General features: G+C 40.5%; 4 protein-coding genes across 7 annotated transcripts; all 4 read right to left on the bottom strand.

Moving 5' to 3' along the window:
* Nucleotides 1–628: 628 nt before the first annotated feature.
* Nucleotides 629–5735, bottom strand: oscp1b (organic solute carrier partner 1b; the record flags this gene model as incomplete). Of its 2 annotated transcripts, XM_079165144.1 has the most annotated exons (11): nucleotides 629–748; nucleotides 1586–1649; nucleotides 1763–1902; nucleotides 2111–2180; nucleotides 2530–2658; nucleotides 3083–3186; nucleotides 3307–3387; nucleotides 3596–3763; nucleotides 4136–4290; nucleotides 5109–5150; nucleotides 5624–5735. In XM_079165144.1, 11 exons carry the CDS (start codon nucleotides 5733–5735, stop codon nucleotides 629–631), a joined length of 1185 nt encoding a protein of 394 aa, XP_079021270.1. The 2 variants fall into 2 exon arrangements, with proteins under 2 accessions (XP_079021270.1, XP_079021271.1); XM_079165145.1 differs by lacking the exon at nucleotides 5109–5150.
* A 1485-nt stretch (nucleotides 5736–7220) lies between these two features.
* On the bottom strand, nucleotides 7221–9177 carry LOC306700223 (cornifelin-like). The gene is made up of 4 exons (XM_079165177.1): nucleotides 9111–9177; nucleotides 8225–8372; nucleotides 7960–8096; nucleotides 7221–7738 (listed from the first exon to the last, which is right to left on the bottom strand). The coding sequence occupies exons 2-4, from the start codon at nucleotides 8334–8336 to the stop codon at nucleotides 7640–7642; spliced, it is 348 nt and encodes a 115-aa protein (XP_079021303.1). The 5' UTR covers nucleotides 8337–8372; nucleotides 9111–9177; the 3' UTR covers nucleotides 7221–7639.
* Nucleotides 9178–10549: 1372 nt separating this feature from the next.
* On the bottom strand, nucleotides 10550–15309 carry mrps15 (mitochondrial ribosomal protein S15). Its single transcript, XM_079164051.1, has 8 exons — nucleotides 15084–15309; nucleotides 12374–12442; nucleotides 12210–12285; nucleotides 12038–12086; nucleotides 11791–11875; nucleotides 11623–11681; nucleotides 11002–11193; nucleotides 10550–10841 (listed from the first exon to the last, which is right to left on the bottom strand). The coding sequence occupies exons 1-8, from the start codon at nucleotides 15220–15222 to the stop codon at nucleotides 10743–10745; spliced, it is 768 nt and encodes a 255-aa protein (XP_079020177.1). The 5' UTR covers nucleotides 15223–15309; the 3' UTR covers nucleotides 10550–10742.
* A 1018-nt stretch (nucleotides 15310–16327) lies between these two features.
* Nucleotides 16328–25496, bottom strand: LOC306699922 (granulocyte colony-stimulating factor receptor-like). Of its 3 annotated transcripts, none has more exons than XM_079164730.1 (17): nucleotides 25397–25496; nucleotides 23384–23457; nucleotides 22543–22617; nucleotides 22093–22389; nucleotides 21845–21977; nucleotides 21521–21687; nucleotides 20874–21043; nucleotides 19970–20120; nucleotides 19587–19669; nucleotides 19258–19465; nucleotides 18956–19144; nucleotides 18639–18740; nucleotides 18215–18361; nucleotides 17992–18132; nucleotides 17799–17886; nucleotides 17654–17732; nucleotides 16328–17005 (listed from the first exon to the last, which is right to left on the bottom strand). In XM_079164730.1, the coding sequence occupies exons 3-17, from the start codon at nucleotides 22604–22606 to the stop codon at nucleotides 16532–16534; spliced, it is 2493 nt and encodes an 830-aa protein (XP_079020856.1). In that variant the 5' UTR covers nucleotides 22607–22617; nucleotides 23384–23457; nucleotides 25397–25496; the 3' UTR covers nucleotides 16328–16531. The 3 variants fall into 3 exon arrangements, with proteins under 3 accessions (XP_079020856.1, XP_079020857.1, XP_079020858.1); XM_079164731.1 differs by having other exon boundaries at nucleotides 22093–22386; XM_079164732.1 differs by lacking the exon at nucleotides 17654–17732 and having other exon boundaries at nucleotides 16805–17005.
* Between the last annotated feature and the right edge of the window lie 810 nt (nucleotides 25497–26306).

Below are 26306 nucleotides of genomic sequence, written 5' to 3'. Positions count from 1 at the left end.
AAACATATTTCTTACCAAAATAAAGATTTGAGGGAATTCAAATCACATCAGAAAGAGCACTTGGGTTTCCTCCGATTCCCCCACAATATCATCACTACTTCATTAGAATACAGCAGAAGTTAACATGGTGTGACATGGAATTACGGACCATAAATAATCAAATCAACTAAAACGGAGATGTATAATTCACATTTAAGATAAATGACAGTGTGTGAAATTAAAGAAATATGTATTTTGTGTACAGGAGCGCAGTCCAACTCCAAAAAGACAGTTTTTCAATTAACAGATACACATGTTCAACACACCGATATCGGCCCACTGTATATTTCGATGCACTGAAACTCTTTTTCAGTTTACAGCAAACATCGTATCACAGTGTCTTACGGCTTAAAGCTGGGCTCACCACATTCTTTGCAAGTTAACTATGCAAATTTGCAGCTGGTCATTTGACAATCAATGGAAACACCGGCTCACATCTGCATTTTGAAAAAGCACCCAAAGGAGAAGGATTTCTAACTGCATGTGAGGTTTCTGCAGTGTACAGACACGCACGCTGGCCTTCAGTCGAACATGCCATTGACGATGCATTGCGCCCCACTCCCTGGGCATTTGTGTCAGCGTGACCACGTCACAGCCCGTCCATCATGGCCAGAAGGTCGTCTCCTTTGCTGCTGGAACCAGGAGATTGATCTCCAGACTCTGTGAACTCCCCCATGATCTTGGCCAGCTCTGCATTGGCCTGTTGGTCCTGAAAAGACAACAGGCCCCGTTTCAGACCTGGCATTGACATGCATCTTGGATGACCCAATCACAAGTAGTGCCAGAGTGGTGATCACAAGTACTTGCACCTCATTACAGTAAATCCTGTTAGACTGGCAAAGCCTCAAATCTCTGATCACTGACTGTATAACGATAAGCCTATCATTGAGTTGATTAACAATTGGCCCTGAGTCCCATCATGGGTGTTGATTATCAAGGGTAAAAGACTAAAATATTTGTATCCATGATTTGTCTGTCCCAGACGCTACGTCACGTTTCAAACACATTTGATTTCACCCTCGCCAAAAACAAGATGCACTAGTTGGGACACATTAGAGACCAGACTGAGATGGGAGGAGAGCAAGTATCCAATCAGAGGAAAGCAGACAGTCCAAAATAAAAACAAACATCGTAGCTACAAAGAGGGTTGATATGAGGATTAGCGTTTGGCCTGTTGAGTGGACACGAGAGATGGAGGGGAGGCTCCATGAACTATGGCCCACTCAAGCTCCATCACTAGCCCAGTAAACAAATCGGACGTCATTTCCGGTGAGTGACTTCTTGTGTATTCTCCACCAGCTCCTCCCCAACAGGAGTACTCGATCACAATCAATCGAGGTTGTCTGAGATCACTTGGTGCACCCTAAGGCCTTCCCGACAACAGTCAGTGGACTTAGCCCTTAGATGACAGAAAACTGACGGTATGGTCAGACTTTTTGTCACTAAACGTACAATAAAGATTACATTTTCATTCCACAAATACTGGACAACCAATTATATGAAACTAAAAGGAACAGGTTGTGAAGGACAGATAACCAAGCTTTACCTTCGTTGCTTGGATGTTTATGACTCCATATGAAAGGTCATCTGGTCTCGATATTAATGCCTCTCTGAAGAAAGAAAAGAGTCACAATGTTAGAGTTGATTGGTTAAAACAAGCTAAACAGTTCAATGTTGGTATCAGTTTCATATGATCGAGTGCCACACAACACAGGAGACCCACTCTTCTTCCTCATCGGTGGCGAAGAGGTTGACTCGGAAGCCGTTGTCTGCATTTCCTGGCTTCTGAACTTCTAACCCTCCCATTAACATGGCCAACAGGTTCAGCTCCTCTTTGGCTAGAGGATTGGGAGCAACGTTGACCTGTTGATACACAATGGCTTGTTTACTTCAGTGTTATTGGTGCTAAACCGATTTTTTTTTACAAGATCCTGCATCAGTAAGCAGAGTATAGTTCTGGACCAGGGTCACAAGGTGTTGATGATATAACTTGTGTGCATGGAGTTCATGCACAGTTTGTGTATTCATAAAATCACTAATTTTTACATTGCCGACAGTGTCGCTGTTTCACCTTAGTGTGCTGAGCTGAATTTTTAGATGCCCCTGACATGTGGGTTTCCACTGGGCGGCTTACACTGTACCTGAAGGAAAAGATGAAATAGAGAGAATGAACCCGTCATTGCAACATAATGTCAAAGATGATCTGTGTACTCAGGCTTTATACTATTACTGACTCGTGGGAAGTCCCCGGCATTTGACTTTCACAACGTAATGCAATGAAATGATGTCACATCAAACCACATAAGTTTAAATATCTAGGACGAAGCGTCGTCGTCACTACACCATTAAGTTCAGTTGCCTTTGACTTAGGACTTCAAAATATCTCACAACCCAGATGACAGGAAATCATCATCAACTCCCTGCCATTGCATTAATACAGTATTACCAAGTCAAGTTCAGGTACATCTTTGGTACTTTGCAGCGTCTTACATGTTTGTCCCGAGTTTGGTGACTCTGTCTCCGAATATCTCGAAAGATCCCTCCCGGAGAGCAGCGGTGTAGTTTCCTCCATTACTGAACTGCCGCCTGGTCACCTCTTCACCACTGCAGCTGAACATCCTGTAATTACCAGATACAAAAACATTTAATGTTCCAATACTTTTTTACATTCAAGCATGGAAACAAGTTCTAGTAGAAATCCAAAATACAAGTATGAACCTGGAAATGAGCATGACATGTCTGTCTCCTTTAAACAATTGGATCCAAGCTGAACACACAACGAACGCATCTAAAATTAGAATGTAAATTATTGTGCAACAAAACCTCTGTAATGCCATTAGCTGCAGATAGGCCTGCTTAACTTAAGATTACGGTGTCTGGGTGAGGTCAGCAAGCACATGGAAGACCAAAAAGTAAACATTGAGAACGTTGGAAGGACCAACGGTACATTTTACTACCCAAGCCACTTGTTTGATCTCTCCATCATTCTCTAGAGTAAAGAGATTGTTTGGGTCTGGGTGAAAACAGCCATAGAAAGTGGTACCTTATCAAGCATGGGACTTGTGATCCATAAGGCACCGGACCACTGGTGGGAAGTACAAAGCGGCCATTAGAGTTCTGCACTTTATCCTTGAGGAAAATAGACACCTGGCATCGAAGAAAACATAGAAACAGGCTTTTAAAGAAAAGAAAAAAAACAAAGACAACATCATATTATCCAGTATATTTACTCCTCATGATTGAAATTTGAGAACAAAATGGACTTACTCTTATATGCATGTCTTGGAAGAAGATAAGGAGAGTTTGTCTGATCAGCTGGAATTCTCCACTAGACAAGGTTGTATACATCTAAAAAATAAAAAAGTAATTTAATAACACAAACAATTAAAAAAATATGACATGTGAAATCACCCTGTAGCTCGGTGTACGTGATTATAATCCAAATAGTTTGACATTTAGTCAGCAATGTATATCACCCGAAAATATTGAATTAGGAAAGCAGATAAAATAAGTCAGTGCCACTTAAATTGCTGGCTTGATATGTTGACATTAATACCTCTATGAGCTGTCGGTATGTCTCATCCACCTGGCCGAGAACGCTGGGAGTGTCTTTCACAAAGTCTTTGATTGCATCCATGTGGTTGAAGGAGACGAGCAGGATGTCCTTCGGTCGAGGACAGAGGAGCACCTGGTACTTGAAAGCCATGGTCATCAAGTCATAGAGCTGTGAGGAGGGACACACATGCATGACTTCACTCACTAAAACAATGCTAGTGGTGTATAATTAACAGCAGAGGGAGCCACATACAGCAACATGTTGTACTCAAATGTACACTTGTATGAATACGAAGCATTGATTGATGTGTAGATGTATCTAATGTAGATCTGTAGCATGCTTGAACTCTAAAATACTAATGTAGTGAGTATACTGAGGCGGCAGCGACTGGCATCACTGTGCTGTTGGTGAGAAGGTGATTAATGTGTGGATAAGCCTGGAGTACTGAAGTGAAAATTCCAATTAGACGAAAAAAGGAACAGAGACAATTCAACGCGTGCACGATGCAGCGGAGTGCTACACGTGTACATGGCGACTTACCTTGTCCATGCTGGCTTGATTGAGTCTCATTATGGAGGCATGGGCGAGCCTGTCGAACACAGTCCGCAGGGCTTTTTTGGAGTAAAGCTCCTGCGGCTTGAAAAGCTCTTCGAGGAACTTTTTGTTGAACATGGTGGTGATGATGTCATTCATAACTATTCAGGAAAACAATAAAATAAAAAAAAAAGTCCACAAAGAGTTAACTGAGGTTAGACTTTCCGCACAGTAGGCTCCAGAAGCAGGCAGCATTTTATACTATATGTTGACCAAAACCATTTCATCCTAAGCCTATCCCAACGGCCCTAATGAAGCAGTAGCTTGGAAGGCCATCAGCGTGTGCCCTAGTTTGTACAGTAGCGAGGCAATAGCCAGGTAGGAAAAGGTTCGCGCTCGCGCTCTCCTCAGAAATGTTTCATATGCTGTGATTACATCCATTTATCGGTTATTCAAAATATTCCACAAGCTTTTCATTGGCTCAAGGGTGAGGCAAAGGTGATAAACTTGAAAAATGTAACGCTTGTTCTCAGTGCAGAAAGACGAGATGAGTGTCTTGATATACGCAGTACAAACAAGTCCAATACACTAGTTTTCTTAAGACAAGAGACAATTTTATGTAGCGATGGTCTTAGGGCAGATAGTTTATGTTGCACATGGGCCTGCGAGGTAGGTTGAAATGCTCTTTAATTTGATTAATAGAACTTGCAGGTATCAATCACTGTTTTACAACAACTCCCATCATTGTTAATGTGGAATAACCAATACAGTTTGTGGACAGGAAATGAGCATTTGAATAACGCAACCGCCTAGCTGGGTGCAGAGACAGCAGAGAGATTATTTGTGAGCTGATCTGTGCTGTTGTATATTTCTCATGCACTACTGTTTATCAAGCGTGGTGCTTCAGTCTAAGCCAAAGCAGAGCAAAGAGCTACTAATGCATCCAGTGCATGATTATGCTGAAGCTCTGCAATAATACCTCTCCTTCTGTCATCCTCTATCCAGCCAGCTATTGTGAAAACTTTGTGATTTGGAGATAGAGATAGATAAAGATAGATAAATGAAATGTTATGAAAACCAGATTGCTCAATGACAAAAGACTTAAAACTTAAACAATGTTGTTGCACACCACAGTTGAATATATGCTAAAATTCTACACATTTATTGACAATGAGGTATTGGGAGTTAGCTACGAATTTAAATTGACTCAGGGCTCATAGTTACAGTGCCTCATGCAACAACAACTATCTATGTGAGTTAAGATTGTATCAAAGTATGTGAATATATAAGACAACCAGCTGACTCAATATTGTTAACTCTTGACCTGGCTTTATATCTTTGCTTTACATTGACTTTCTATGAATTCTGATTCGTAATTCACCAACCAGTAAACGGACAAACCGACTGAATGTGCGGTTAACGCAATGCAACACTGACGTTTTACAGCAGGGTGACATTTGTGTTGTGGTCTGGAAAGCTGCTAAACTAGCTAACCTTTCTTAGCTTTGTCAGCGGGGATATTCTGAGCTCGAAGCCGTTGGTCCAGGATGTACAGCATTTCTCCGCCGAGGTTAATGAATAGCAGAGGCAGAGTTCTTGACGACATGATGGTATCTGGACGGTTGAATCTCTCCAGAAGACGTAGGCAGCTAGCGGTCGTAGCTAGCTCGAATGCTCGCTTGCAGGGGGTCTGTCTGTTTGGTAAAGCCTCTTCTGGTTGCCAGGCCACGAAGCAAACAGCCAATCAGCGCGCTGTGCATTGTGGTGAACGCCCCCATTCTAGCCAGAGCCGTCAAGAGAGACAGTCGCGTCAACGGAAGTTGAAATGCTAGATAGTCACGTAGACTTCAAATAGTTCCAGGAAGTACTTGGCCGACAATTTCCAGGCGTAGATATTGGTAGAAATCAGTACAAACTGAGAGAAAGATTTTCTATTTTTGATGATCAGTAGTCAATAAATTAATCAATATACAATATTTATATGAAGCAACAACATACGTATTTAGATATATCAATTGTTGCTAATATTTGAGGATTAGTAAGTGTAACAGCTAGTTACCTGCCTTGTTAACATATTTTAGGCTAAAGTTCCCTTGTTTAAAGGAACAGAGGGAGATTTAGTGGCATCTAGTGGTGAGCTTGCAGATTGTAAGCAACAACATACCGCTCCTTTCACCCCTTCCAAGCGTGACAGAGAACTATGGACGTCCAATGGTTATTTATGATTTTAGATATAACTAAATATTACTTCTAGAACCACAACAGTTATTTTTAAAACAGCAAAGTCACTATATAAAGTAATTGATATCTCACTGGAAACAAATCTAAAATATCAATAGTAAATAACATTCCTGAGAGTTTATAAATTATAGTAATCAATAATTAAGAACACAGACATCAGAAAGTCATTCCCCCTGTCCTCTGTCCTCCTGTCTGCTTTGTCTCAGCCAGCAGAGGAGTTTACGAAAGCAAACTAAGATAAACACACAGACATCTTTTCATTTAGATTGTTTGCAAAAAATATGCTTTTGACCGAATTAGGTTAATATGTTCATGCTTGTTGAACAGTATTGATGTTGAGGAAACAAGGAACTATATTAGGGTTGTTTGAGATGAGCTGCACCTTGCTTGGAAAGTGGACGAGATCAGGCGGCAGCCTTTATTATTATCAACCACACAAGATGTGTTTAGATTAAACCTTCATTGCACAACATGAAACTAATAGTGTTACCCTCTAGTGTTAAAGGTTACATTTACACAGACAATTGGGATTTTCTTTCTTTTACAAAATGTGTAGTTTGTGTTCAAAACAAAGAACCAGTCTGCTCTCTGATCAGGTGACAGCGAGGATCAAGTCGGAAACAAATCTAATATTGAGTATGTAGTGCATAGTTTGCAATTTCGGACGCAGCAATTATGATTTGATCGTGTCAGAATAAATCATGTTGCAGCAGTGGTTCCAACCCAGAAGTCACAAGACACTGTTGAACAAAATAATACACATCTTTCTGGTTTTGCTATTGTACTTGTGATACCGAATACTCTTTACTTCCTCTGCCTTTAAAAAAATATCTGCGACAGTGTCTCAAGTACACTCTTTATTTGAAGGGGTCACAAACCACACACTTTGGGAAGCACTGGTTTAAGAATAAAGTCAAAAATAAGTTGATTTTTTTTTATTGACAATGTCGTACAAAATGGTCCACGCTTAAATGTAATTAATAATGCTGTGAGTGACTGAACAATGCAGTTTATTTACAGTAATGCAGATCAGTACTAGCACTTTGTTCGGCAGATAGACAAATACACAGAAGGCAACAGGTAACATATTACAATTGATAAACCTGAATGCATTGTTCATTAGCCCCCCCCCCCACACTTTATTTGCAGTGCGCATGAACGCTAGGCCCGCCACAAGAATAAAGAAATGATTTCCACAATAGCTGGACAGAGTCAACAAACAAAAAATACTGTATATATTGGGCCAGAATCCTTAATGTCTTCTTGTGATTACATTTCTCCATTCCTGATGTGTATTTCTCGCGTCATCCTGCAGACCTCGCAAAGTCCGCAGCAAAAGGTCATCAAGGCGTCATTGGTTATTGTTCCCTGTGGTTAAAAGAGTGAAAAAACAATCAAAATAGGGAACATCAACCCTTTATGAGGAAATGCCCTTTCTCAATAGCAGGGAACACCCAACATTTCCTTTTTGAAATCTCTGTCTTTCGTAAGAGCCAAGATAGTGAAAACGTGAGACTCAGAGCACCACCCCGAAACATGCACAAGCAAGGGTCTTCTGGAGAGTTGTGATAATTATATAAGTTACTTACTTGAATGCCGTAGGTCAGTCTCATGTGAGTCCTTAAGGCTGCTGTGCCTCCTGGCACACAACCCAAGCAGCAGTTTTCTCCATACTTATTAGCTGTGTAGCAGCTCAGTGCAACTGGACAGATGCAGCCAAGAGCACCTGCACGACAGAGGTGTGTCTCATTGAGAATTTTTGAAAGAGGAAAAAGCAATGAAAGCGTGCCTGAGTGTGTCTCAGGTGTGTATGGGACCAAACTGTCAAATGTAAGCATTTTGAATGGTACTCACAGACAAACAAGTCACTGAAGCAGGAGCACAGGCCTGTGCTCCACTCTCCTGTTTGGACATTTGTCCCAAAGCTGCCTGCACCTGGTTGATGGGTGACCACTGGGTTCGACATTTTTGGATTACTGGATCTCCTTCTTGATTTTGAAGCCTGTAAGAACATATGCAGCTGTTAGCCCTGGAATAGAGCAAAAAACGCTGCTGGAGGAATGACATCAATCAATCTTTCCATGTGCCACAATTGTTTTCACATGTTTTACATGTGTACTTATATCCAATATTTATTTCCAGAGTAGGTAACATTACAGTTTGAGTTGTCACAGACAAATTCAGAGGTATAAGTAAATATATTTTAGTGCTTTCCAGAATAAGAAGACAAAGTTCATGTGTTATTCATACTCTACAGCTCAATAAGCGTTCACGAATCACCCTGCAAAGCCTACAATACATGTTTCATGGACTTCTTCCTTAACACAGCACGAGACACCACAGTTTGGGGGTTTTGAGAGCTCTTGTGATTTATAGTTGATTAACTAATTAATAGATCAATATTTCACATGGGTTCCTAATCAGAAATATACCTGTATTTTAAGAAAATCCCGTGTAACAGCTCAGCGACTAATGTTGCTCAGAAAATATTTTGCTTTGGTAATTGTCTTGAAATGAAAAATGATTTACTTCTGTGCTACTTCAGTACAAAAGAACATGGGACAGCCCATGGTATCTGGTATTGCTGCTGCCAGAAGAAGATTATTTGGGATGCAGAACTTTTGAAGTTCTAAAGTTTAAAAATTTGCAAATGTGGTTATAATAAGCAACAGTTTAACTAAATTAAAAGTGACTTCTTAAGTGAGTCTACTGCGAGAGGGGAAAAAGAGGTGTCACTTACCAGAAGCGTCTGTCAGTGTGCAGTGCTCTTGCTCAAACTGACGAGCTGCTCACCACACAGGAAGCTGTGACGAACTGAAGCTGTGAAATGCTGGTTTGCAAACAAACTGCTGTTTCTGAGGATGACAAAGATCTTTGGTCATTCACTGACAAACTCAAGACAATTTACCGCAACTGATGCTGAGCTGTGAGGCTGCTACAGATCACAGGAACATGTATCACATGAGGTTAAGGCTTCAAATTAATAAACGGGTTTCCAATCTCCCGTTAGATCAGCACACTTCAGGGACATCTCACAGTTGTCAGAATTTTTCACACCATGTTTTCATACAGCAACCACAAATGCATCATGTCCCTGTTGTCATACAGCTTACGGGTTTTAATCTTATACTATGGAAAGAAGGGATGGGTTTACTCACGACTTGAACCACTGCAAAACTTCCTGCAGCTGCAAAAGCTTTGTGATTGATTAAAACGCCGGAGCTATTTAAAATGTTCACATGCATGTCTCAGTGACATATACATATGTATGCACACGGGGCTGCATGTGTTAATATGCTAAGATAAGGTGTGAAATAACTCAAAAACATGATTGAAAACATTGAATTTAAATGCGGAGCAGTCACTAAGTGATGGTGATTTCTCAGAAGGTTTTGTTGTACAGCATATGAAACATAATGATGACTATGCAGTTAGTTACTTTGGGGAACAGTATGAGGTCACGTTGTACTGGATCACATTACAGTAAGACCCTTTTGGTATTTGGACAAAATAAGAGACACGTTGCAATAAAATAGAGAACAGTTTCATCAACACCTTTCTGGCAGTCAACAAAAATGTAACATCATAAGCTTCCTCAAATGTCTTAAGTCATTTGAAGAATTTTTGTGGCGGATTGATTAGTTTGAGATCAAGTGTTTGCGGAGAAAAGGCTTTGAACTCCTGTGCGACGGCTAGTTCAAAGCCTTTTCTCCGCAAACACTTGATCTCAAACTAATCAAACAGAGTTTAAAAATGGTGAATCCTGTTGTAACATCAGCAGATGCTCTTGCAGGGTGTTGGCATCGTGTGAACTCACTAATTCTGCACAAGGCCTGCAGAAAAATGCCAAACCAGTACTGATTGCATATTATTTAACATTATGCAATCACCTGGTGGTAACAAATTTCAGTGATTTATTAGTTTGACAAATGATGAAACAGGAATTTAGCCTTAAGACAGCTGATGTAAAAATACCAGAGATGTAACATAATGGACATGTTCGACCCAAAAAGAGGAGCCTTTAGTGGAAAGTAGAGGAAAACATTTTCTTCCTAATAATCTGTTTATTTGAGTTCTCTACTTTACGTAATACTTGGCTCAAATCTAATTTAATCCATAAACACCTCAAACTGATAGTCACATAATTCCTCACTAATAAATGTACAAACGAAATTTGAATACAACTTTCAGGAATATTTTATTTCCACCATCAATGTGAAAGCAAAAGAAAATAACATTGTATGACGGTAACACATGAGAAAGGGAGCTATTTATCCACATGCCACCTATCTGAAGGTGTTCAAGTAAAGATGTTAACACAAGCATGACGAATCCATTGTTGTAATATACAGGACTTTGTCTTTTATTGGGTTTAAACAGCTTTTATCTTGGCTGCCTCGGTGTCTGCGGAGGCTAAACTTTTCTTCATCAGCCTCTGTTCTGCTTTCTGCTTCTGCACTTCCTTGAAGACCTGCGAAGAGACACACATGACCAAGTGTCAGTGGAGGCACGAAATAACACCTTCCACTTGTGAGTCAGTGAGATGAGTGTAAACATCGAGCTACAGAAAAGCTCTCGGACACAATAAGCATCGTTGAAAAACACATGTGAAGGGGTCATTTGTTTGCTACCTTAATGCAGAAGGCCTTCTTGGCCAGCCAGCGGCGTGTGGCCCGTCTGTAGTACTCTGGAGGGAAAGTGTAGGTGATGCCCAGCTGCTCGCACACCTTCTCAAAGGCGTCATAGTTGACCAACCTCAGGTTCTTCAAAAGCTTTTTCCTTCGGTCGATAGCCATGAGCATCCGCCTCTTGTTGGCTTTGTCCTGGAATGAAATAAACACATAAAAAGAACGTGAACTACAAATGTGATTCAAACAGACATGATATGATATATCTGATATGGGAGCAAATGGGGACACTCATCAGTTTATGAGGAGATACTGGATTACAAATGCAACACTATCTGCGTCAATTTCAACACCAAAACACCAATGTGTGATGTATGACGTAACGTGGAATTTTCCAACCATGGTCGTGCTAAGCATGTTCTTATTCTGTGTGGTGGAGTAAACAGGAAATCCTGTAGCACACGCATGCCTCAAGCCAGAGGAAGGCTCAGAGGAAATGTGAAGAGACGTTTTCATATGTGAGCGGTCTAGTGGTGCGAGTAAAGTATGATACGATACGTCATCCGACATCTTCTGTGAAAGCTTTCGGGGGAGGAACATGCTGCTTTAAATGCCTTCACTCACCTTGTGGTGTTTTAGTAAGTGCTCCTGATAGTTTCGGATTCTTGCAGTCAAAATAGCCACTGAGGAAAAAAAGGAAATCAAAACGGGGACCGAATCAATAAACAATTAAAATACATTATATGCTGTTCTGTATTTCAGTGAGAATAACACTGAAGGAACCCAGCTCACCCCGGACTTCCACTGAGCTGCGGTCATTCTCGTCCCTCTGGACTTTGGTAACCAACTGTTCCTTTTTCAGCTGCAGCTTTTCACTCTGAAGACATGAAAAGCAGACGTCATGTTTACGGGTCTAGTTCTTTTGAAAGGGGCACGTCAGCGTACGTTTCAAGAAACGTAATCATCATCGAAAAATAATGGGACACAAGAAAGTAGAGCAAAGTATGACGAGGCGATCTGAGGGGACGTGAGAACTCACGTGACTCGCCAACTCCAAAGACAGAAGTCTTCTGACAACATCATCGGTCCTATCAACAGAAAATACTCTCGTGTTAATAATAATAATAAATATATGAATGCAGATTTATAATGAATTGTGAATATACTTTATATTTTAACTCAGTTCATGTACGGTATAAATGTCTGTTTACGTTTGAGCGAGGGGCACAGCTGCGTAATCCATCTTCAGCATAGTTGAAGGAAGATCGCTGAGCTGGCTCTCAGGGCCTGCAAGAAACACAACACGTTTGGATGAAAAGCGAGCATTTCAAAATGTCAATCAAACATGGTGCGGGGACACGACGCGGCCTCATACCCGTCTTCTTCTTCTTTGCAACCCGAGCGTAATGTCTCACCGGTGGGGGAACAGCAAAGCCGCCTGCACCTGAGGAGAGAGAGAGAGGGATTGATGGAGGGAGTGAAGTAAAACTAAGGCGGAGACGTTGAAGCTTATTTGAGCCCAGAAGAGGTTCAACGTTTGGTCCCTGAAGAAAAGGAAGACTTGGCCTTTGGCGAACACGAGAGGATCACTGGTTTGCCGGCCAAAGCCGACTGTGAACTACACGGAAACTTCACGTAATGCGAAAGTTACTACAGAACCGAATCAAGACATCTGTGACGCGGTTTCAATTAAAATGCATGTTGTGGCCTTCACAATAAGGAGGATGAAAGCTGGCGTGTGATCAATTAAATATAGCAACATGATACCACTGTAGAGTTAACGATACTGCTTTATATTCAAGGAGAACCAACGACAGCGTCACTGCTCAGTGTCTTTTACATGTTGTTAAAAACCTGTAATAATGCTGACTGACATCTATTTCCAATGAGTGGTTTTCTGTGGTTATATAATAATAATAATAATAACAACAATAATAATAATAATAATAATAATAATAATAATAATAATAATAATAATAATAATAATAATAGGTAAGAAATACAGGCATACTGCCCTTTGTAGATTTCCTCAAAGAATCGGATGCTAACCTAAATATGAAACCACAGCAAGTAGATGAATGAATTGAATTCTGAGTGACCCTTTCATCACTCCTGCATGCGAGGGAAACTTTCTGCTAGAGACATTCTTTTTTTCATTGCGACATGCCACTCAGCATGGATAGCGTGCGGTCTCCATCGCTGCGTGTGCAACATTTGTTTTTGATGTCGTGCTGCGAGAGGAAAGCGACAGGATGATGAAGCAATCGATCCACAAGTTTTGAGATGCACGATTTTGAAGAGCGCAACCGAGATAATCTGCAGCGCGCTGGCTGTCCCTCACCCCAGATAACAAAACACGACGTCGCACGTATCAGATGGTGAGAGGAAATTGGTTTTCAATATCTAAAATCATCAAAACACCAAATGATGTCATTTCCCCTCAAACACACAGCGGTGCTTCGTCCCTGCAGAAACCCAGACACACGTACAGCTGACATGATGGTGCACAGCAGCTGGTCTCTCAGAGCTTTCTGTGCATTAGAACAATAAACTGAAAGGTTTTATGGTAAACATTATGTCAAAAGTATTTATTCAGTCACATGTGATTCATGATTTCCCAGCATTTGTCCTCTGGTTGAGGAGATGAGTGATCTGCTATCGTGACGTAGTAAAGTGATCTGCAAGAGTTCTGTTAACGGATGTTTTGAACAGCTTTGACGTTGAAGTAGAGCTGAGGGGCAGATAAAAGTACAGCTGCTCTAGATGCTCTCGATATGATCACGATGAAGCGAGACGGCGCATCAGATTGAGCAGAAACAGACACGTTTGGAACAACAATTCTGCGAGCCTGCTGCAGAGAGGGGTACATAACAGTGTTTAGCAACTTATTGAAATGTGCACATCCTTCCTAAGCCTGTCGGACAGTTTGTCTGTTTGACTTCTGCCTGATTTTAGAGGCCGCTCGCTTGTATTTGTTTTTCTTTTAGAATCACAAACCAGCAGATCAAATAATCTCAGTGGTCTTAATAGTCACTACCGACGAGAGAAAATGGGCATTTTTGGGATCACTCCTCTACACTAACCCTCCACAATCTTCCCACAAAGACCTAGAGAAGGACATCTGTGTTAGCTGTCATTTGCTGAACTGTGCACACGTTGTTTTTTGTCATTTTGTCCTTTCCCCAAAACGTCCTGTCATTTATCAGCCAACTAATCTGCCAGCTATGCGTCGGTACTTTTGATGAATCCACTTTCCTTCTTAGCTTACTGTTCATTTCTATCATACTTTTGGTCCAACAATTGTTCATGCAATCTCTTTTTTTCTGATTTGTAATCACTACAATTGAATTTGTTTTCCAATAATGTTTCCCCAGTAAAAACCTCTTTGACTTTATTAAGTCATAGCGAAGGCAGACGAGAGATGTCCACTCCGATCTCTGTAGTTGTAGTGTTTGATGCTGTTGAAATGTATTACAAAAGTAGAAGTATTTCTAATATTTAGCCAACCCTCACCGATATAAATAGATTAAATACTACACATACTTTTGTCTAGGTGTGTAAAATAAACTGACAAGGGGGTAAATATGAGTACGCCAATCACTGCTATAATTCTGTATGTTTTAAGGATTCCAAGCAGTGCAATAATGTCATTTTATAAGCTAGTTTGTAAAACTTGTAAATGCACTTTATTTAATATTCTTATTTAATGTGAATTCAACGTGATGCATGACTTCTGTCTCAACCTCTGACTGTTGTGAAGGCGTCTTAGACATTTCAGGTAAAGCCTTAACGCTGTCTGAGACCCACAACCAGGTCCAGATCTGAAACCCACTCTATCTAGACCTGTCAAATCTGGACTAGACAACCCCAGAGAAGACGCTTTAAACACAGTATTAGATTTGTGAAACCATTAATCTATTTGGGAGGAAAGCAAAAAGGGGTTTCACTGATATAGGTATTGTCAGACAGGTACGGTTAGTGTTGGACACTGTGAACAACCAGGTGTAATAATGCATTAGTAACATATTTTCTAAACACATAACGTTAGTCAGGTCCCTCTGGTCCTCCCTGTCGCTTCCACTCACCACAGCCGACTCTCGGTCCCGATAATAAAGCCGAGCTGCATGTCCAGGGTTTCACTGACAGAGCGACGCTTTCTCGCAAAAAAACACCAGCTGAGGACTTCAGAACAGCTCGCAGAGCTACGTTTGTTAACATGGCCATCAGGACAGCTCACGAGGCCGAAAATAAACCGCCCTGAAACTATGAAAATGTGACAGTTTATCACACTCGACCCCTAGACGAGGCTCGCCATTTTGACTAGACCACACTAGCCGAGTGAGGATCGGGTACTCGTCTTCCTAGGCTAAGCTAACAATGCCAGAACACATCGATTGGACGAATAAAGGGAGATTAGTTTCGTTTTCTGTCATGAAATATATATATATATATATTATAAATACAACCAATATCAATAAGTCAATGACTCAAAATACTATATATATATAATAGTAATGATTGTACAATCTATAGCAATTATTTGATTAAATATATAAATCTGGACATAGCCTACGATATCAAATTGCAGTTGAAGCTTTTGTGTTGAATTAATGATCCAACATAAAATTGCAAATTACAAAGAGAAAGAGGAGAGAGGAGCTAAATCAAAATAAAATACAATATAATGACAAATAGTACAAAGGGGAGTCATTTAACAAATCTATTTTAATTCGGAGTTTTATCCGATGCATTTTGATCACGTTTGTTTAAAATCCATTACCTCCTATGTTATCCTATGTTATCAAACTAAATGGAAATTTAAAGCAGTTTTAGTTTCACTGAAATTTTGGAGTAAACAAATAGTCGTCATGGAATTAGGAGTCCCGTTTCACCAACAAAAGTCCCATTTACCTCATAGTTCATCTCTAGCAAAACAGCACGTCATTGTAGGGTTTGTGTTGATACATAAACATTTTATATAAATACTTCCAATTGGATTTCACTGCAGTAATGTTTATGAGGACCTAATCAAATAAAAAAAAACTAAACATGGACTAATGGTCTTAAAGAAATATTTGCCAACACTGGAAATTATTCTGCTTCCATTCAAAATCATATCCATTAGCTACAGAGAACAACTTTTTTTGTAAGTAGAGGTATTGTGATGAGAACTTTTGTTCTGTCTTCATACAGTTAAATTATGTTATTCCAAGAAATAGTTTTAACTGCAAACTTGGCCTAAAAAAGTAATTTTCATTTTCATGATATATAACCCCCACGACAAAATCATCTCAACAATTTACAATATACAGTAAAACGTTTATTTGTTAAAGAGGTGACATATCTACAAAGTGATATGAACAAAGTGTGGACATCATAATCATTAAATATAAAAGTGATTTTTGCATTAAATCTTGCATGCATTTACATATATGTGCTCTGCTGAATCAACTTATCACAATCGGCTCATTTCAAACTCAGAACTAGATGAAGATCTTGCAAAGCAGCTACTCTTATAATCACCAAAGTACTTCTAGCCATTTTGAGTATCATTCAAGGATAATGCTCGGAGAAAAGGAAAGTCATCCCACACAATGGCTGGATCTGCCCCTTTTACAGGGACACAATCATGGGAAGGTCCAAAAAAACATTGCTCACTCGGCATCCCATCAGTTGCCATGTTATGGTAGCACTTTGGACTGAAGGACTCTTCAGTTTCCAAGAGGGGCTGCGTGGACTCAGACCGCAGGTAGACATGAGGTGTAGGGCTGTTGCATGGACCAGAGAAGACCACAGTAGCGTAAGGAACAGAGTCGCTGTTGGAACCGGAGTAGCCAGGGGTGAATGGTGAACCACAAATGGACTCTCCCAGGTCACTGGTGTCCTCTGCACTGCTTGACCATGGGTCATCGTCCTCTTTAGTTAGTTTCACAGGGAGGTCCAGGAAGCTCAGGTGGGACAGGTACATTGGATTGGGCTCCTCGTTGTCGAAGGCAAGATGGGAATCCTGCAAAAGGAAAATAAATAAGGCCTGTATTTTGACAAGTATAAACATATACATACATAAGTATATGTTACTTAAAGCTGAATTTGTGTCTTATTTGCGCGCATGGGTACTTTGGAACAAGCTTGAAATGATGCACTGAAATATAAAGCTGTGGTGAATGTGATAGCAAGCGTTGGCTTGTTTACACCTTTTGCACACATGGAGCAATATTATAATTCCTTTGTGTCGTTGGCCACCTGGTGAGTCCAATATTCCCTCTCCTTTTAGCTCTGCTTTGGTCTCCAACTCCTGAGGGAAGTATCTGTCTCTTTAGCCGCTAAATGCTCCAATATGATCATCAGGTATTTGCTAACTTTGTCTGTCTGTCTGCTGTTTGGTGATGGGCAGGTGGTGCACAGACGATTTATCGTAGACTTTTTGCTGAGGAGAGCACTGAGAAAATATGCGGCTTGTAAAACCAAAACAATGAGTTAAAAGCGGAGGGGAACTGCAGAGCTGGTCATAATTATCTGTGGGTTCATCCTTTTTAGCAATTCCGTTCACATTGCACGTAGTCATTTGATCCATTGTTAAAATAAAATTGAAGCTTTTGAAGTGGGTTATTATTGCACAAAAGCATTTAATGCTACACAAGTAAACTTTCTGCACCCGTGTTGATTCTGATGTCCATCGCTTGATGCTGCTATTAGCCGGATCTGGAACAGCTGGCCAAAAACGCCCCTTTAGCCTGCAAAAGAAAGAAAAATGACACCACAGCTTCACAGCTTAAAAGTAAGCGTGGCAATGATCTCACCTTTTGTTGTTGGAGAAACAAGTCATGACGATGAAGATAACCATCAATAACAGTCCAAAGGACACAGATACCATTTCCACAGCAGCATCTGAGAGGAGAGAAATAAACATTCTGGATGACATACCTGTTGTGGGAATAGACACTGTCTTAATCGCATGTTTCTAGAAAGCCACTGCCGAATGATAATACGAACCGTAGGATTTCATTTGGAATTCAACTGTTGACCCGTTCAGGCTCCCACCAAACGTGCTAACCATCAGAAAAGCTTCATACAGAAACACGTTGTTGAGGTCTCTCAGGATCACTCTCCTCTCTTTCATGTCAACATTCACAACTGAAAGAAGTGTCAGACATCAGATAGGATCAAGTAAAGAGGAACATGTTTTAGAACAGTAAAATGAAGGTCTCTAACCTACCGTTAATGGGTCCCTTCCTATCACAGTAGAAGACTTTGTAGTTCTGGATGATTCCGTTCCTTTGGTCTAATGGTATTTCATCCCAGGTAAGCTCAACATGTGACGTCCAGATCTTTTCAATTTGTATTTTCGGAACCATGGATGGAGCTTAAAAAAATAAATATTGTGAGTCATTATTACAGCTTTAATGAGTGATTATGCTCATGATTTGAAACCTTCAAGCCAGCTAAAAAAAATAAATGCATTCATTTCTATCCACAAGAGGGCATTATTACATCATGGATTAGCTGTTTCTGATCGATTGCACTGTTTTTGTGAAATCATGTGGCAACCTCTTTTCTCACTTCTTCAAAGTTGAGGCAGCCCAACTCTCACACCCCTGCCTGCTCTCTGTGTGATCCTCTTTGTGTCTTTGGTGACTTACCCTTTTGTCTGGAGTAGGCATTAACAGTCTGAGGAAGGCCTATCCCATCCTTAAACCTCGGATACACAGAGATCCCATAGGGCTTGTAGGGCTCAAAGCTGCCTATTGATGAGAGTGAAGAGGTTAGAGTGTATCAGTGCCCATAAGCTCCTAACAGTGTGTACAGGCAGGTTGTGCACAGGAAAAGGAAGACATTGTATGAGAGTGGATTCTCGGGGTAAAGGATAAACACTAGATTAGGAAAGTCAAATCAAAGTTGAGTAAAATAGGAGGGACATGGATCCCAAAACCTGCAATACAAATACTATAAAACATACCTGTTATAAGAAGGAGTGTCTGGTTTCTGTCAGTTAATTCAAACTGGGTGAAAGAGAGGTCCGTTTGTAACAAAGGTCTCCATTCCACCACAAAACCAGTGAGACTGGAAGACAGCAGGCTTCTCCACTGGACCAGCAGGGATCTGTCATCCTGAGGAACGACTGTGACGTCTGATATCACTGCACGAGCTACAGACACAAAACACATCATACACATTGTGGGAAAATGTATTCATCTGTATCATGTTTGAGCTACTTTCTAAACCAGTTCAAGCAGGTTTAATTAAGGTGGTCAATTTTACCTCTAGGTAGGCAAATCCGCACTTCAGTGGGGGAGGACTTCCCTGCTGCATTAACAGCACTCAGGTACACTTTCTTTGCTCTCCCGGGAAGCTGGAATGAATAGTAATTCCCCATTGTAGAGTACACCTTTCCATTTTCACCTGGCAGCTTTTTCACCGAGACAATGTATGACACATTTTTGCCGTTGGCACGGAATTGTTTTGATGGCTAAAAAAAAAAAAAAAGTGAGAGGGCATTTTAAAGGCAGACCTCACACACTCAACATGAGCTATAACAGAAAAAATACATCAGCCCGTGACAGGTGTCGAGCAACATCTGATGTGTGTACCTTCCAAAACAAGAGTATGTTGAGTTGTTTATTCATGTGATCCCCTGATACCCTCATCCACGAGTCTAGGCGTCCAGTGGGAGCTGAAAAGAAAGAGACGGCTGTCAGCTTAGTGGTTCGTCAGAAGCTTGCACTTCTCTCCTCACTCTTTAAAAACTAAAACTTTCCTCTATAAGACAGGTGGCTGTGGACTATGGATTCACTGCCTGAGTGTGCGGCAGAACTCAATACATCAATTCAGCCGGTGCTATAGAGCAAAGCAATGGGAGATGTAGACATGGCATTAGCATATATTGAAAAGACCAGGGAATGGAAGAAAAGGCAATAGATTGGAAAATGTTAGAGTGACTGATTGTGTCACTGTGAATTGATCTGAGCCCTACCACTGTCCAAGGTGACTCCAGACTGGCTGCTGCTCCATTCACTCCAGGGGCTCTGCTGGTATCGGACTCTAATCTGGGCGAGATATTGAGTCCCATGGAGGAGACGGCACTGGTCCACGGATCTGGTGGTTTTAACCCGGTTCACCAGGATCTATCGTGTGTTTAAGTTAAAGTTTATTTCATTTAAATAGCACTCTAAAAGCAAACAGGTTTCGCACTAAAGTGCTTCACAAATATATATAAGCTTGTATACAACCATTGAGACACATATGTGCATGGAAATAGATAAAACAAGATAAACCCAGGGAATTGGATAAAACAGGTTAAACACACTTTACAGCTAGAGAATAAAAGTGGGTCTTAAGGTGCAGCTTAAATGTATCAACAGACTGTCTAACGGCCTCCAAAAGGCTTTTCCAGAGCCAAGGAGCCGCTACAGAAAAAGTCCTGTCCGTGGCCTTTTTCCACCAAAAATGGGGCACAGCCCACAGGGTGGATCTCAGGGGTCTGGTGGTGCTGTAAGGGGTGTGAAGCTCTGAGATATAGGCAGGGGCGTGACCATGAAGAGATTTGTAGACAGTTAGAAGGTTTTTGATGTTTATCTTGAAATGAAGAGGGAGCCATTGTAAGGATGCTAGGATAGGGGTGACGTGGTCTTGTTCTTTGGACTTTGTTAATAACCGGGCAGCAACTATTTTTATTAGTTGTAGACGGGAAATGTTAGCCTGAGAAATGCCTAGATAGAGGGAGATACAGTAGTCCAGCCTGGATGACGTTATGGGTGTGTGCCAGATCTACAAATATGACTCCAGGCAAGCACATTATGAAGTTAAAGCATGTGTTATTACTGCATGGCTGCTTACAGCTACTGTGTCAAAAGTTAAATGGAATGAATTTTACTCACTGGTTGTTCATTCCATTGGCTGCTGTCAGCAGTCATAAGTCGAACTTCCAGATTTAGGTGGAAGACATGCATCCAGGCCTGATGCTGAGATAAGCTCCAGCTCAGCTTCAGGCAGCCGTACCTTTTAGGCACTGTTTCAATCTTCAGAATCGTTGGTGGGTCAAACTTAGCTGTGACAAAACAGTCAAAAAAAAGCAAAAGCTGTGATTAAAATGGAATTCATTTTTCCTCACAGTTCTTTTACTTTTTCTAAAATGTGCAGAAAAACATGAGATGACATTAGATGTATTCATTTGTCACAGAGCCAGGCAGCTTTTCCAAAAGATAAAAATAGAGAGATCACATAGGAGCTGGTCTGAAGGTATTTCCAGAATACTAAAAGCCTATTTTAACCAAGATAAAAAAGACATATTCCATCTACTGCGAAATAAAGATTTTTAACCCATTTCTCAAGTTGCGACCCCATTTCCCAGTCCAAACAAACCAACACTGACTGAAATGACTTCACTTGTCATATTCGCTTATATCCTTCTGGAGCCACAAAATGCTTAATACAACTTTTCTTTCACGTCTGCAGTAGTACTCCCCAACAATAGAAACAATCAAAGTATTTTTTTTAACATATGCATATCTTCTATATTTCTCACCTGCGCCGACAGGTTCCAAAATGATAGGTGCTGATGTTGCTTCTCCAAGTTCATTCACTGCCTTCACATATATCTCCATATCTAAGAAGAGGCCAAAGCCAGAGCGAGGGATGGTGTAACGGTGGGCTCCTGGTTGGAGCTCGTAAGTGTGGTTCTCATTTGAATCCCTGAAATGAAATTACAATTTGGGAAACACAGTTTGTGCTAACTCACAGACATACTTTGTAAACGACACTGAACATTCCTGACACAAAATGATGTTTGCTTGCTGGTAAGTGCTTCAGTGTATTCCTGGTAGATGGCATTTACAGGCAGGAATATTACCATATCTCGGTGTGGAGGGAGTACTTTGTGCGCAGGTGGGTCTCCTGCTGCCCAGGGTCCCAGCTACAGGTCAGGGTGTTCGGGGTGGTGAGGTTTGTCTGACAGCTGAGGTTTTGTGGTGCTTCTGGTGGATCTATAGAGGAGAAATAAGGTGAAAAAGGTTCTGAAGTTGTTACATTACATTGGTATCCATCTACCGATCCATTAACAGGTGTCAGATCTCTTCGATAGGTCCGAATTGTTCTCACATCCAGCTCTGATCTCCACTCCTCCTACTACTTGAAGAGAAGAGGCCTGGACACAGCAGGTGAGGACCTCCCTGGTGCGATTGAAGCTCAGTATAACAACCTCAGAAACCCTGCCGCTCTCATTGGCCACGGAGCTGCTGGGGAGGAAACGATCGCCAAGGCGCCACGCTATATGAACAGCTTGCCCAACGACCAGAGGGCAGTCGTCTCTGATGACACAGGTGGCTGTGACAGGTGACCCCAAAGGCACCACCAAGCTGGACGTCTGGACCTTGGCACACGGCTGTACGTCGTCTTCTAGCAATGAGAAAGAAAATTAATTTAGATGTGCCACGTTGACGAGAGTCTTAATTGTAATTGCCCAGCTTTAAATATAGTTTGGAAGAATCTAAGAGTCAGAAAAAGAAAGGTGTAAAGATTTGCTTCTTCACTCTGAAAGCACACACTCACCATTTCTCGCTCCATTCACAAAGGCCACGAGCACGACAATCACCGACACTGATGTGGATATCATGACGATAAAACCTGTTGGGCAGCCAAATTGAAAGGCATTATTCCTAAATTACAAACTTTCATGCCCTATCAACACAACATTTGAGTTGCCGTTCCTTCTGAGCGACACTGTGCGTTGTGTAATGGAAGTATTGAGAGTGACGACGTCCGCCGCTTGAAAAGACATCATCAACGTGGTGTTTCAAGTGTTTGGCATGGCAGGGTGATGTGAGCAAGGATGTGATCTCCATAATGCATAATATTTAAAAAATAAAACGGACAGATAGAGAATGCATCCACTGCTTCACAACGTAATGGCTGAGAGAAACCTGCAGTGCAGCCTGTGTAAGACAAATGACACTCGTGAATATAAAAATCAACATTTATGACAGCTTGAGTCCACATTTGTGTAAAATGATCACAGAAAAGATGTGACATTCCAGCTGTTACAAAAATGAAATGTAAATGCTCTGTAGGCAGAATAAAAATCTCTCTCCTCTTACACTTTTCTATTAAAGGGATGAAACTCCTCCAAGCAGAGAGGAAGGTTTTGATTGCCAGTTGTTAGAAGGTAACCAGCCTTGTTGGGTATGCACTCAATAGCGGATTGGTCATGTATAATGAACAGAAGACAGGGGCCTGTAAGCTAAGCAGATGGGAGCAATTCTACAGCATATTAACTCTGATCGTAAGTCATCAACCTGGTTCTTAAATTCAAGAATCAGTTGGGACCTCAGCTTAAAAGTGCAGGTGTTAAGTCAAAATTAATTTTTGAGGAGTGGGTTTTTGAAATACTCACCATTAAAATTCAACTAAACTCTGGTAGCTGGCTTACAAAGCAGCACAAACATGCCTTCACAGCATTTTCTGTGTCTGTGTGGGAGAAAAGACAAAGCAGTTATTCCTCTGGAATCACGTGGAAAGTTTCCTCTTTATATGAATTAGTTGGTTGATAGACAGAAAGCTTTCCATTATAAACGAAGGGCACATGATAATTTATATGTAAAACACCATTTCACATAGAATCCACTGAGAAACTAACATCAGGTAGTTTTAGGTGATGTTTCCCATGTAAGACATCCCATGAGAAAACACAGATTTCATATGTAATACATGAATACATAAATACATAAATACACATATGGTTTATCACATGCAAACAGCTGTTCCCCGTGACAAACCACACATACAGACTTGTGGTTTTTAGACATTTCACAATGTATTCCACAATTTATTTCACATATGAAAACATGAGGATATTAAATTGTTTCCGTGATTTATGAAGCAAAAAACGCTTTAAAAACTTTGCAGAGTTTAATTCAACTCGTACTTTAAAGGCAAAACGAATTAATTGGGATGATTTGCAATTAGATTTCCATAAAACCCGCTTCCAAGTATTTCTGGTCTAGAACTGTCTAATTTTGGGCAGAAACGTTCAGACTGTCAATTTAGATGATAAGGTATTGCTTTAATCGTTTGAAACTATCACTCAAACTCACAGTCAGATCGCCTCCCTCAGTGCCCAACAACATATTATTTGGAGAAGTCCACGTTAAAGCGATGTGAACGAAATGCAATGTCTCCCTGTTTCTTATCAGCCGTGTGCATAAAGGCCTACATTTCCTCAGCTTTCCTGTTTTACAATTTCTGCTTACCACTAATAGGTAATTGCCTGTGGCTCTGACAAAAGGCAGTCGAGATAGAGAGAGGGAGAGAAGAGATGTGATATTAAATTCGGAGTGTATTCGGTCAACAATCACAATTTCATACAGGACAGCATGCAATAAAACTATATTTTTGGTGTGTTGGCCTATTGTTCCTCATTTATTGATGGAAATGTTATCTGGATTCATGTTGTCTCAGTGACTCATGTCACTGCGTGTAGAGGTACATTTCGCTGTTGCCAACATATGTTTCCTTTCCCGTTGCTGTTGGGGTTACAAAATGCCCACTATCAGGATTTGGCAATATCCTTGACACATGTGCAATGACAAACTGGCCACTATTTCCCCTTTTTGGTGATATTTCTCACACTAAGTATTGTGCTTTAACTAAAGGAGTTGATAGGAGTTATTGTTTTTTTATTTAGTCACCTCTCAATCATAGAACAGTTCCTCCAAGCTTAGACAGGGTAAGCTTTAGTGTCAGCAGATGTAAAAGTACAAGAAACTGTTTCACATCCCTTTTTTTTTTAATGGATGACCAGAACACATCTATGTTTTTCTTAGCTTAACATGCTAATGTTACTTTCACAGCAACACTGGCCATTTCGAAGAATGACAAACTCACAAAACAGCTGAAGAAACACAGAAAATGATGGTTTTCATAAAAATAAAGCAAAAAACATTCTTTTTTTAAATTATCTTGAAACTCATTAATACGTTTTGCATGTTTTCAGCATTAAACTTCAAGTATCTTTAAGTTGAAGGTGTTGTCTTATCTTAGAATCCCTCATTAAATCCTTAATATCTGAAGATCCTCTATATCTGTAGTATTTCATGTTTGTAAAAAATGTACTGGCATTTTTAGACAGGAAACTACAAAGGATGATAAATGGCACAAGTACAGAACAGGCAAAAAAATAAAATGAAATCTGATTAAGCAAGTGAAGAATTAATAATGAATAATGAAATTAAGTTGAGCAGTCCGTAAAATGGATCAAGATGCAACTCTCCAGCCTGAACCTGTGTCATTCAGAAACAAGTTTTGTGAAGTTTCCCTTTTCAATCTGGCACAAGTACCAAAATGAAAGGAGCGGCAAATCGCTTGATGTGAAGATAAAGGAGAGCCATCAGAGAGGCTTGCCACTCACCACACAGCAGCTGCAGCAGACCCAGAAAGACGAGAGGCTCTCATCAGCCCTGATAGCACTAGATGAAACACAGTGTGGCTCAAAGCAGCTCAGACTGGAGGACAAGTGTATGTTCGCCAGGCAGCAACAGCAGCAACATCCTTGTTTTGAATTCGTGAAACTTCACTATTTTCCAGGAAGAAACACATGACTGATGGGGCCCAGTTACGGGTAGAAAAAAAGTGGGGTGTTTAAAGCTGAGGCATTCTTGAGAGGAAAAGAGTTAATTTATGTTTTATTCAACCTTTATTTTCCAGGATAATCCCCTTGAGATTTAAAATCCCTTTTCTGAGGGAGTCCTGGACTGCAGCATGAAAGTTTCACACATAAATGAACAAATAACAGATTTAAAGACAAAACTGAAAACAACATCAGGAATTTCACATAAAAGAGAAAAGTAACAGACCAAAAAAAAAAGCTAATTAATTAGAAGTACAAGTACATCCGTCTTCAAATAGTCCTTAATCCTGTTTTTAAAATTGTCCATACTTAATATAATCTAAAATAATCTAGTCAAAAATGACCACTTTTATTGTCCGAGGAATGACTAGAATTTTTTCCCCACATGACCGACGGTTGCAGCTATTGATAGGCAAATGAATCTAGACTAAATCTTCACTAGAATGAATCGGATCTGGGACAAATTAGTTTTTTTTTTATAAGTCATATCGGTTTATTTATTACTATGTTATATGTTGCATTTGTGATTGCTGATAGAGTAATAAGAACAGTCCTTACAACTCAATTTGAAGCAATTTAATGTAATCTCCTAGACGTGCGTGTATGAGAGAACGGAGGTACTTCAACTCTACTTGACGGTCTTTTTTCTTACCAGGTGTCAGTATAGCGGCTATCAAACGCCCTGTGATAA

The sequence above is a fragment of the Pholis gunnellus genome, assembly GCF_910591455.1.
Source record: "Pholis gunnellus genome assembly, chromosome: 8".
NCBI lineage: Eukaryota > Metazoa > Chordata > Actinopteri > Perciformes > Pholidae > Pholis > Pholis gunnellus.
The sequence above is the reverse complement of the archived record's forward strand: the minus strand, read 5'-3'. Positions and strand labels throughout refer to the sequence as shown.